Source organism: Mus caroli, unplaced genomic scaffold (genome assembly GCF_978045245.1).
Source record: "Mus caroli unplaced genomic scaffold, Mus_caroli_1 scaffold_8, whole genome shotgun sequence".
NCBI lineage: Eukaryota > Metazoa > Chordata > Mammalia > Rodentia > Muridae > Mus > Mus caroli.
In genome coordinates, this window is record NW_028227263.1 from 21,392,735 (window position 1) to 21,405,084 (window position 12,350).

General features: G+C 41.6%; 1 protein-coding gene across 1 annotated transcript in view; it reads right to left on the reverse strand.

The window, feature by feature from the left end:
* Window positions 1–4,833: 4,833 nt before the first annotated feature.
* The window catches only part of Hs3st4 (heparan sulfate-glucosamine 3-sulfotransferase 4), a 417,745-nt gene continuing 410,228 nt past the window's right edge, over window positions 4,834–12,350 (reverse strand). Inside the window, exon 2 of the mRNA XM_021168814.3 lies at window positions 4,834–5,834. Coding sequence (XP_021024473.1) covers window positions 5,198–5,834 — 637 coding nt within the window. The 3' untranslated portion in view covers window positions 4,834–5,197. The remainder of the gene's footprint in view (window positions 5,835–12,350) is intronic.

A 12,350-nucleotide genomic window follows, 5' to 3' on the forward strand; every position in this document is an offset into this window, starting at 1 on the left:
ATCTGTCTATATGCCTGTGAATCATTTGCATGTAGTGCCTACAGAGGCCAGAAAAGGGCAAGAGATCCTCCTGAACTGGAGTTACAAGTGATTGTGACTCACCATGTGGGTGATGAGAACCAACCCCTGGTCCTCTGGAAGAGTTGTTGGAGAGAGTCATCCATTAAACTTTTGCTTCCCTCAACTCTATTTCCTTTTGTTGTCATGTGATCACTCTATAGATCATGTAATGGAGTGAATGAAACATGAATATAAAGTCCTCTTGTTTTCCTGTATTCAGGGATTCCTGCTCATCTCCAGTTATAGATTTACAGATTCTCCTGTATTTCCTCTTTGGATGACATAAGATGTACCTTATTACCTCATCACATCTCATGATTTTTAAGATGTGATTTCATGTACCTCTTACCTGGAAATGACAGTTCCTCATTCTTATGAGAAAGCAGACATGTGACCTCTTATGTTCCCACCCTGACACATATCATTTGCTCTTAATTTCACACCCAGGTCCTTCACCAACTCTGTAGATCATGTATAATTTAGGAGCTAGAACATCAGACACTGAACTCATAGCTTAGAAGCTTATCTTGCATTGATGTTGATGAGTCCCGGATCCTTGTGAAACCTAAAAAGCCTTTAATCTGGAGCAAGGAAAAAACTAGAAAGAGGAAGTTTCTAAGTGCAGAGTGAAAGGAGGTTTTACATTTGAATGTGTGAATTTCAGCCAACTTAGTTCTGTTTATAGGGAGCTTTTAAAAACATTTCCTGTCCTGAGCTTTATGCAAATCAACCATGTTTCACTTTCTCTCAGCATTTTCATGATTATTCAATGTGAGTAAAACAGTAGAATTAATTACCTAACAACACCATTTTAGAATGCCATAAAGGTATATTGTTCTGGAATGGATATTGAGAAACTATCCCTCTCTTCCTCCCCATCCTCCATCTTAGTGATTATCATCCTCATCCCCATCTCCATCTTCACCTTTACTCTGCAGCTTCAGCATCATCAGCATCACTGTCATCACTGTCATCAGCATCAGCATCCTTCCTGCCAATGGCACATTTTATTATCTTCAGCTGCCTCCCTATCTATTACAACATTTTTATCTCCATGGAAACCTTGAGTAGTAGTAGTCAGGTGAGGATTAAATATACTTCCGTGGTAGATATAAAATTTAAAGGTAAGTCAGATTGGTAGTTCTTTTTGTATAATTCACAGATATATACAGGGATAAAAGCCAGTTACCTGTTCTGACAGTGGAGAAGTTTTTCTTAGGAAATAATAGGGTGGCATAATGGGAGAGGTCAAGGAAGTCATCTGCAGAGGTTAGTTGAGGATACTCCTTAAGCTTGTATGGAATCCTATAAACAGCCACATCTCCACCAACATGATGTTCATTCACAAGCTAAAGCTGTGTGAGTCTGCTAAGTAATTTTCTTATAATTGTGTGTGTGTGTGTGTGTGTGTGTGTGTGTGTGTCCTGAGCTGGTCAACTTAAGCTGTAGTATCAAGGCTTTTGTGTCTTTCAGGTGTGCAAAGGTACTTCCAAACTGAGATGAACATGGTAGCAATTATAGTACAGTATTTGGAAGGATGAGTTCTTTTCTCATTTAGAACCACATGCAGTAACCATGATCACTCATTCCAGGAAAGGGAGGGGAGCAGAGCATTAACTATAATTTATGCTTTGCTAATTGAAATCAAATACCAAGTTCAGTCTCCCTGGGAGTTGCCATGCTCATATTTAAATCAGGCAGAAGTATTATATCCTGACTCTATTTTGTCAAGTTAGTTTGTCTTTTCTAGATAGGTAATGATCCATTCATCAAATCTCCACACTAAGAGACCAGGCTCTGTCACTCACTCTGAGTGGGAGAGTCAAAGAAACAGTAGCCACTGAAAAAATCAGACTATAAACATGCCAAACTTGCATTTATTTTCAGAATAAGAACTCTTCAAACACATTGCCAAATGGCAGGGTTTTTTATTCTGTTGTTGTTGTTCTTGGTGGTGGTGGTTGGTTGGTTGGTTTTATTATTATTATTATTATTATTATTATTATTATTATTATTATTTTGCTTTGCTTTGCTCTGCTTTGTTTCAAATCCTCTAGCTCTGGAGGCTTAGTCCTCCGCTCTTTCTTTATACAGAATGGCATATAAATGACTTAAGAGGGAGGGCTTACCAGACTTTTATTTCACAAGGAAAATGCTATATTTACCACCTGTTAACTATTTTAAAATGAGTTTGTCATCTTTACATGGAATATTTAGATAAGGGCACACACTTAGCAGCTATTATTTGGAAGCAGCATTTACAGTGTGTGCTTTATGGGCTTGTGGGGACAGGCAGACAGAAGAAGACTGAAGAGCTTTATCAGCACATGCCCTTCCAGAATGGGACAGGAGTGCAGTCTGGGAATGGTGATTCTCAGCCTGTTGAAGAACATCTTCAGAGGTTTTCTAGAAACAGATACATTGTTCTTTGACAGAATTTTAATATCTTCATAACCTAGGTGCCACTGAACACCAAAACAGAACACATTTCTGCAAGAATGATATAACTCTTCCTTGCAGGGTTCAAAAACCCTGGTACCACTTTCCTTGAAAGTAAATCTCATAAAGCCATGAGTGGGTTAAGCTCAAGGAAGAGAGCAGAAGGAAACATTAAGACTTGACTCAAGTTCTAAATCCCAGTTTCCGTAAAAACACTTCTGAAATGGTCAGTACCACTAGAGATCTAGTCTAGAGCTCAAAAAGCCATGTCTGTCAGTCTACCTTCCTTCCTTCCTTCCTTCCTTCCTTCCTTCCTTCCTTCCTTCCTTCCTTCCTTCCTTCCTTCCTTCCTTCCTCCCTCCCTCCCTCCCTCCCTCCCTCCTTTTCTTCCTTCCTTCCTCCCTCCTTTCCCTCCCTCCCTCCTTCCCTCCCTCCCTCTCTCCCTCCCCCTTCTTTCCCTTCTTTCCCTTCCTCTCACCCTCCCTTCCTCCTCAGTTCTCTGTCCTCTTCTTCATTTTTCCTTCTTCTTTTTCTCTCTCTTCTTCTCCTCTCCTCTTCCTCCTATGTATATGCATTGACTTATTTTTAGCCAGTGTCTCATTGGGTGACACAGACTGGCCTCAAAGCCAGGAGGGTGCCTCAGTCTCCCTGACTACTGTAGTTACAGGTGTCTTCCACTGTGCTAGGCTTGCACATATGTCTTGTACAAAATCCACAGGAGATTCAGCTAAGGCTGACACCTGCTCAAACATTGTTCTGCTCACAGAGTAAGCCCCCCACACACACACATGTAGTTCACCCTTCTACCCTGGTGTGTACCCCCTTCCTTTTAAAATGTGAGCACTTGTATTTTGATCTGTATCTTTGTTTACTTTGGAATATTCGTTGCCTTCAGCTCAACTTTTCTTATCTGGAAAAAAACTATTTGTGCAGCTGTTTCTGAATGTGGTTTATCAGTCCATGGCGCACAGGGTGATGAAAATCTATACCTTTTCCCCAGCTATAGTGTTTGTTTCTGAAAGAAACATCCTGCCTCGCACACAGAATCCCTCAAAGACTCAGGAAACTATCTATTCCCTACCATCCAGGGTAGGGGTATGGGTGGGCAAGAAGTGACCAATACAAACACACCATCAAAAACCATCAATCAGGTTGCATTAAGCTTTATAACAACACAGTTTCCATTTAGTGGGAGAAATGACAGTTTAATAACAGCTGAACAGATTCAACTCTCCCCACTCATACACATTTCCAATTTTACTACAATTCCTGGCTTTGGAGATCTGAGAAACAAGTGCTTTATGTCAAACGCTGTGTTTTAATTGAACCATACTAATGGGAAGGGACACTTTATTTGGCAGCCCTTGAAAAGGATGTCTGCAGACAGTCCTTGCCCTCCCCAATCCACTTCACACTGCAAAGCAGCAGCATTCTTGCCAATGGCCCAATGAATGCCATCTCTGAGTAGAGAAAAATGAACCATGAGGTGACCCTGAGGGGGCAGCATCGAGACAAACAAAAACATTGGGTACTCCCTTCCTCTTCACATCTGGAAGGGTGTCTGTGAACAACTAACAAGCAAGCTCTGTCTTTGCCTCCAGGGCAGAGCCTATCCCTTAGAGCATGCCCCAGGACCATGATCCTTAGGAACAAGGGTCTTTAGATAAGGGGCCACCCACCAAGAGGCTGGGGTTTGCCTGATACCCACAGTTACAAGCATTCATCTTTGCCAACCTCAGGGCTCAAAACACAGATTCTATCTCCTTGTTCTGAGAGCATTCATGTAGGCCAGATCCCACTATGAGGATGTGCTGAGCTTCTCTGTAATTTAGAACGCTCATGAAGAGAGAGACCCACCTTGTAGGCTCTCAGATAGAAGGCTCTAGGGGGTATAGGCTATTTTTTGTTTTGTTTTGTTTTATTTTATTTTTGGTGAAGAACATACGTGCATGCCTTTGCCTTCATATCGTGGGGAGGGAGGAAATCAAAGGGTTGTGGGATGAGGCCTTTGATGGGCAGGCTAGACAGGCTTTGGAGGGAGGATATTGCTCCTTGGGAGTCTTGGTGCTCTCAGTCACAAATAGCATTCTGGAGAGATGCCAGAGCAGAAGTTTATGTACCAGGGATTAAATACAAGGCTAGAATCCAAACTCCCAAGACTATAGTAAGAGCTCCGGCAAAGTACACCTTCCTTCCTTCCTTCCTTCCTTCCTTCCTTCCTTCCTTCCTTCCTTTCTTTCTTTTTCTTTCTTTCTTCTCTCCTTCCTTCCTTCCTTCCTTCCTTCCTTCCTTCCTTCCTTCCTTCCTTCCTTCCTTCCTTCCTTCCCTCCTTCCTTTCTCTCTCTCTCTCTCTCTCTCTCTCTCTCTCTCTCTCTTTCTCTCTTTCTTATACTCAACTTAGCATCTGTCTGTGACATTGGAAGATGTTTATTCTGTTTAACTATTAACTAGTAGAAGATACTATTCATGGTAGATTTTAGTAGCCATCTGGTCAACCAGACATTGTTGATTCCTCCACAGGGATACCATGAGAGCTATACCTCTGCCTAAGCCCACAACATTGGATGTAACCTGAATGGATCAGGTTGGCAATCTACTTGGTACTCCAGCATGGTTGACACTTCTGAACCTGGGGGATTTGGGACTCTGCTTAAGAGTATCCTTGCTATTCATTAGCCTTCCCTCCACACCATCAGCCTCACTTATCACCCTCTTCCTGTTCCCACTGGAAATCTTGACCAGTCATTTGGTAAAACATCATGTTGAAGGGTTTGTAGAATTTCCGAAGTCTATGGATGACATCTGGGTCAATTCGGGGATGAGTCCGACCTTTGCTCTTGCCCAAACATCTTGGGGCGCTGCTGTCTTCTGGCTTCTTCAGGCAAGGGAACCCCTTGGTTTTGTTGAAGTAAAAGTGCTTCTCAGTCACCACACGCTTGAGGCCTAGGAAATCCTGGACCTTGGCCATCTCCCCTGCAGGGTCCACTATGAGTCGCTCACCACTGACAAACAGGATCTGAGAAAGGGGAAAGTACTGCAGCCAGTTCTCCAGGTGCAAAGCATAGATCCCAATTCGAATGGCGCTCCAAGAGGCATCAATCAGCCCCAGGGTCCGGTTTTTGAAGGCCAGAACCTCAAAGGTGGGGATCTCTGGCTTTTTTGACAGTGTCTGGGTATAGTCAGAAATGGCCCTGGTCACTGGGTTTCGTACCACCACAATGAGTTTGATATCCTTGGCCATAGAGTGGATGCGCTTGGGAGCCTCATTCGTCACAAAATAACTGGGGGTCTTCTCCATGGTTATCTGCCCATCCAATGTCTTAGGCATCACATTTCTAGAAGAACAAAGAAAGAGGAAATACAGTGGTTATTACTATACCCAAGATATTTTAGTATCTTTGCACAAATTATATGCAACACATAGCCTAGGTAGGAGCCACTAAATAGAACAGAGGAGCACTGGGCAGTTCTGTCTCGATGTCCCAAATGAAGGCTTGACTATGTAATTATCAGAAAAGGCAGCCTAAGATTTATGCATTACTCTTTGGAAAGCTTGTATTCTTGGGTTTAAACTGCCTTTCTACCTCTTACCAATTGTATTTAACCTAGATATGCCCTTAATTTCCTTACATATTAGTTTTATAATCTCTGAAATAGAGGTAATGATAGCAACGACTTCACACTGTAGTATGAGGATTAAGGGAGCTAATGTTTGAAAGCATTTAGCATGGAATCTCTTGCGTGCATGAGCTCAGTAAATTAAGGGTTTTATTATTGTTGTAGTAGCTTTCAGGAAATGTTTGCGCTCAACAAGACCTCAAAGATTATGTAGTCCAGGGTTGGCAAATTCTCCTTGCCTCCTGTTTGTATGTGAGTCACAGCTAAGAAGGATTTATAACCTTTAAATGGCTGTGGGAAAAAGCCCAAATGATAGTAATAGCAGCATTGTATGATACATGAAAATTATGCAGAATTTATATTTCAATGCTTGTAAATAAACCTTCATTGGGACCCAGCCACACTGGCTCATTTACATATTGTTTATGTGCTGCTTTTATACAATAAATAGTGAAATTGGTTGGTGCAACAGGTATGTGGCACACAGAACCTAGAGTATGCATCATTTTGCTTTTTAAGGAGGTTTTCTGACCCCTAATTTAGCATAAAAAACAGTGTTGAATAAATGTTAAAAAAAAAAGAAACCCAAGGATAAAGAATAACAAAGACAAATATACATGGAGGCAAAAGCACATATACATAAATAAAAATCTAAATAAAATTAATTAAAGGGCAAGCTAAGACCCCAGCATCTCCCCTATCTTTTTTCTCACTTTGATGGCCTGGTCATGCAGTAAACAGGCTTTTCCTAACATATACCACTCTCATAATGAGCTGGGTTGCCACAAACTCCTCCCCCATCCCAAATAAGCCTAAGCAACTGTGGATTGGAATCTCTGAAACCAAAAGTCACAATAAACCTTTCTTCTTACAAAGTTGACTATGGTAGGTGTCTGTTATAATAATGAAAAGTTGCAGAAGAACACAGACCCCACAGCATGGTTCTTGTCTACCAGTCTCTTTGACAAAAACACTTTCCATCATCACCTCTATATCCATGTTTTCCTTTGATGCCACTACCTCCAGCCCAAAGCAGGGGGCCAATCGGTGATTAAAAATAAGGCTCAGGATATTATTATGCAGTCAGTTCACTATAGGCATATGGAGACCAGTGCTAATTGAGGATAAACATGTTCAATTTCAATGCCTCATGGTACAATGGGCCATCTGCCACCAGGTGCTCCATTACATCCATTCACTTCTGTGTCTTAACCAAAGTGGTACATTCAGGATTACACAAGACCTCTTTGTTACGATGACATGCTTTTAAATGTCTCAGCTAATAAAACTTAATTCAGACGAAGATCCCTTAGCCTCTCCTACCGTAATTAAATTTATTTACTATCACTTGCATGGAGAAAGAATGACTTCTTTTATCTCTAATTCACATGCTCTGTCAATAATTAATTGCTGCTGGGTTTTGAGCTTCCACAGCAAGCTCCTTTATTAATCAAGAGGAATTTGTCTGGTAGAAAAATTTGTTAGAACTGGACCTTGTTAGAGTACACTGGTCGGGGAGGATGTAGTTTTTAGGTGAAAGCCACAGGCATGACCATCAGTAAGCATGTTTGTTTGAGATGATATAGTCTCCACAGTGTTGCCAGTATCTGTGTGTGTGTGTGTGTGTGTGTGTGTGTGTGTGTGTGTGTTGTCTGTGTCTGTGTGTTTATGAATGTGCCAGTGATCTCATTTGGAAAAGTGAGGGTAAGGAACAGCCTTTGAAAGTAGACCTGCCTAATTCAATAACCCGAACGCTCTGATGATCTTTGTTGTCTCAGTGAAGCCCCTTACCTCATTCTCAACCTCAGTTTCCCACCTAAAAGATAGAGCTAATAAAATCCCATGCTCAAAGGACTGAGATGAAGACTAAATGTCATAATGCAGGTGGATCGTTCAAGAGAGTACCTCATGAATGCCAGAATCTTATTTTCACTTAAGCTGGCTGTCTGTGATCATTTTCAGAGCAATTCTTATGGAAGCACAGAGGGAAAACCTTTCATTCAACTGAATGGAAAAGCCAAATGGAGGGTCTGGTCTACAATAAGGCCAATTCTTGATCTAGAGATTGATGGCCAACCAGGAACATATATTACAAAACATTAAATAAATGTTGACAAATATATAATGTCCTGAAAAATGTTAGTTTTGTGGTGGCCTCCCCCAGATTTTGGCCCCTGGGTTGCTCTTTTCCATGTCAGTCTTTCTGCACTTTTCCTCAGTAGGGAAGCAGCTGTGTAACTCCTCCTCTCCATTCTTTGTATTCATTCAATAGATCTCAGTGTTGACTTTGCATTAAGTCCCATTCAAATGATCTCCTCTGGCTAACTGACAGTCTGTCAAGGCCCCTTTGGATCTTGAATCTTTTATCCAAAGCATCTGAGATAAAGTGGTTCCCAACCTACATGCCAGTGGATACAGTAGGCTGAAGACACGCCCCACTCAGTATTTAATGTAAAGGGAGTCAAAAGCAAGGAACATTGAGGAAAGCAGAGGCAGAGGAGGAGTCTTGGTGGCTCTGATCATCTTGCTGCAGGTGAATGGGACAAGCATGAAATTCAAGTGCATTCTCACAGCTGGGCATCCATGGTAAGCAACACTGGATCACTGCTTTAAGATCCAACTGTTTCTTTGCCAGTGAAATAAAATCTCCAGAGTCTTCTCCTAATTCTACAAAATAATTGTTCTCCCTCTTCTAAAACTTAGCCTTTCATTCATTCACTCATCACTCATTCATTTGTTCGTAACATGAATAAGCATTTACTAGTAGTATAATGGTTGATAAGACAAGGTTGGAGCATGCAGCCTAGCTGTGACTTCTGGCAATAAAAGTATTATAGTGCCATATAATTATCTGTTTTTATCAACAGAGCAGGTATTACTACTTTTCCAGTTTCCAGCAGGCACAGAACCCAAGGTCTCACTGTCAAGGAAACTGCTGAATGTTTTGTCTAACAGGTAAGTTATTCAGAAGTTCATTAGTTGCCTGTCAAGCTATTCATCTCTTCTCTGAAGCTGAGGCCAGTTCTGGATAAGTTTTATCATAATAAGTTTTGTTGCTCTTTCTCCTCCCTAGATCTCTCATCTGGGCCTCTGATCCAGCAACTATTTCTACACTCTCCTAGTCTCCTCTCCCTGTGATGCTGTAGGAAGCAGGGCTCAGTGGTTTGCTCAGTCATTAAAGTGTTTATCACAAACAATGGGACCTAAGTTTGACCCCCTCCCCCCCAGGACCCACATTTAAAAAAACCTGGATGTAGTGGTACATGCTTACATTTTTAGACTCTGGAAGCAAAGACAAGTGGAACTATGAGGCTTGCTAGTCAGCCACTTTAGCCTACTTGGAAAGCCCCAGGCTAATGAGAGACTCTACCTCAAAAAAGAAGGGAAGTGGCACCTGAGGAAAAACAACCGAAGTTGACCTCTGCCCCCCACATACACAGGTGCGCATTTGTATATACACAACACACTTGCATTCATGCACAGAGAGAGAGAGAGAGAGAGAGAGAGAGAAAGAGAGAGAGAGAGACAGACAGACAGACAGACAGACAGACAGAGACAGAGAGACAGAGAGACAGAGAGACAGAGACAGAGAGAACATACACGTGCACAGAGAGAGTTGGGGGAGGGGGAGAGAGACTGAGACTGAAGCTAGCTGAGGTATTTCTTCTATGGGATATGACAAATTTCCACCTGGGCTTAGAGTCTTATCCTTCCCACCTTCTTGAAGCTTTTCACCCCTCAATTTCTCTTCTCTTTTCTACTTTTTAATTAAGTTCTTCTCAGCTGGGTCTGACATTTCAATACGCCCATGTTCTCACATCGTGGTGTGTGTGAAGAACACGAGAAAGGCCAGGGATGCTGGAGGGAGTTAGAAAATGTAAGAGAGTTAGAAAATAAGGTCAGGAAAGATGGGTGGGGACCAAATCCTAGAGGGCTTAACAGATCCAAGGAAGGCATAAGGATTCTTTTGTATATGACAAGAATCCACTGAAGAGAGCCAAACAGGAGACTAGAGTGTGATTCACACTTAATTGTCTTTTCTGGTTGACTGGTGAGACTAGAGAAGACTGTATGTGTTTCAAAGGCAGCATGCTCAGAAGCTATGTCAAGGCTATGGATAGAAGTGGCAGTAGTCCATATGAATAAGCATCCATCATCCTTATGGATGGGAAGATTCCTTATTGAAGTAAAAGAGAGGTGTTTAGGAACACTGGCAGCAGCATGGTGAATGGATGATCTGGTTATAAGGAGAACCCTGTAACGCAAGCAGCTGTGAAATGGAAGACAACAACACTGACTTTGAATATGGAAGATGGGATATCTGTTACGTACTCAGGTGAACCCAAAAACTTGGGTGTCTGAAATCCACAGTCTGAAACCATGGTAGTCTGAACCGCAGAGAAAGACCTGGGTTGGAGATGAGCATGCATCTTCTATGTGCATATTCCATCTGTTGGCGAGTAAGAGCTCAATGTCTATATGTCTGTCTTCTGCTAGTCACCAGCAGATACTCAGACCAGTTCTTTGTCTATGCATTGAATTCTCAAGCAGGAAAATTTTAAATGTTTGTTGTATCAAAAAGTTAATGTTCACAAAGGTTTTTAACTAACTCCTATTTTCTTTCATTGTATATTTTAGTTTGGATACAGAGCTTGGGATGGGAAAATTCAGGGAATTCAGGACCTTTTTCTTGCTAGATAAATGTTCTACCACATCTCAGCACTTTATTAACTCCCACTGCCCCCATGCTCCCCAGAGTCCTTGCAATTCTGAGATTACAATGAAGACCTAAAGTAGACTGGGATGAGGTGAAGCTCAGCAGGAAAGGGCTGGCTTAGCACATACCATGCACAAAACCCTTAATTTGTTCTCTTTCATTGTAAAAAAATCCAAACAAATATACAACCAAAGAATCACAACAGAATTGACTCCCAGGTTCTGCATAGCTAGTCTCAGTTCTCTATGATACAGGGCAATTCTTTCCTCGACTGTGTTCTTAGAGCTTTAAATGGTAAATGCAACTATGTAATGAATGCTCTATGGCTATTTGTAGTCATTGAATTATTATGAGAGTGATACACAAAAGAATATATGGTCCCCAGGGAGTTGGGGAAACTGGATGAAATTGGATCACATGCTCCTTAGATTAGATTTTCCATGTATGGGGTCAGCAAGCGTGCATCATACCATCACTGACTGAAGGACCATGTACTTCACCAGGGACAATATGGTGAGAAAATACCACATCTGGGCTTGGACGAGCTCCTTAACAATACCCAGGATGCTCAGAGCAGCCATGACATCAGCATCACCATAGAGTCCTGAAGTGAGAATCACTCTACCCAAGCTGTCAGTGGCTCTCACAGCCTGTAGTTTAGTGCCCAGTAAAGGCACGAATGTTATGGTTGTATTGTCCTAGCACTTGTCAAAAGGATCAAAAGTCCCAGGTTAATTATAGCTACTCAGCAAATTTGAGGCCAGCTCTGAGGGCATGTAAACCTATCTAAAAAACAATGCATTGTTAACTTCCAATACATTAAAATTATGATGAATTCATTGAGTGTGTTCCCACTGTAAGTCCATAAGCACCTGCAATGCCTCATTTCCATTATCTGAAGAGCAATCATTACATGAATAATTGCCTTTTCACAGGCATTTATTAAATGAGTTAATACCTAAGGAGTGATTCACATGGATTCTCTATACATTTGATGTTGATTTTTAAAAATCTCTTTTGAAGTTTGTACCCTTATAATCTACAAATCAGAAAACTGAAGCCTGGTAAGACTGATTCGTTTGTTCACAGTCAAAATAGGTAGAAGGCAAATTCAACTTTACATTTTGCCTAGTACCATAGCTTACCCTTTTGGTTACTTCTTGACAAGTGCCACATTGCAGGGGCTCAGCAAAGTGACATGACTGTCCCAAAGTCACTGTGTTAGTGTCAAAGTAGAACTTTAAAATCAGACATTTAAAAATCATTCCATGACTTGTGAAAGTGGCATACTACTGTGAAGCACCGAACCCAGGCCAGAATCTCTAGAAATTCTTGTCAGATCAGGCTACATCATTCAATTTGTAATATCTCTCTCCAGGGCCTCCTCAACTGAAGCGAATGGACACCATCATGAACATGGAGGGAGAAAGCAGTCAACCATATGAGATATAAAGTGCCCATTTTTTCTGGCAGGGTCAGTGCAGAGCTTGCCTTTAGCGTCCCTGAATTGCAGGTG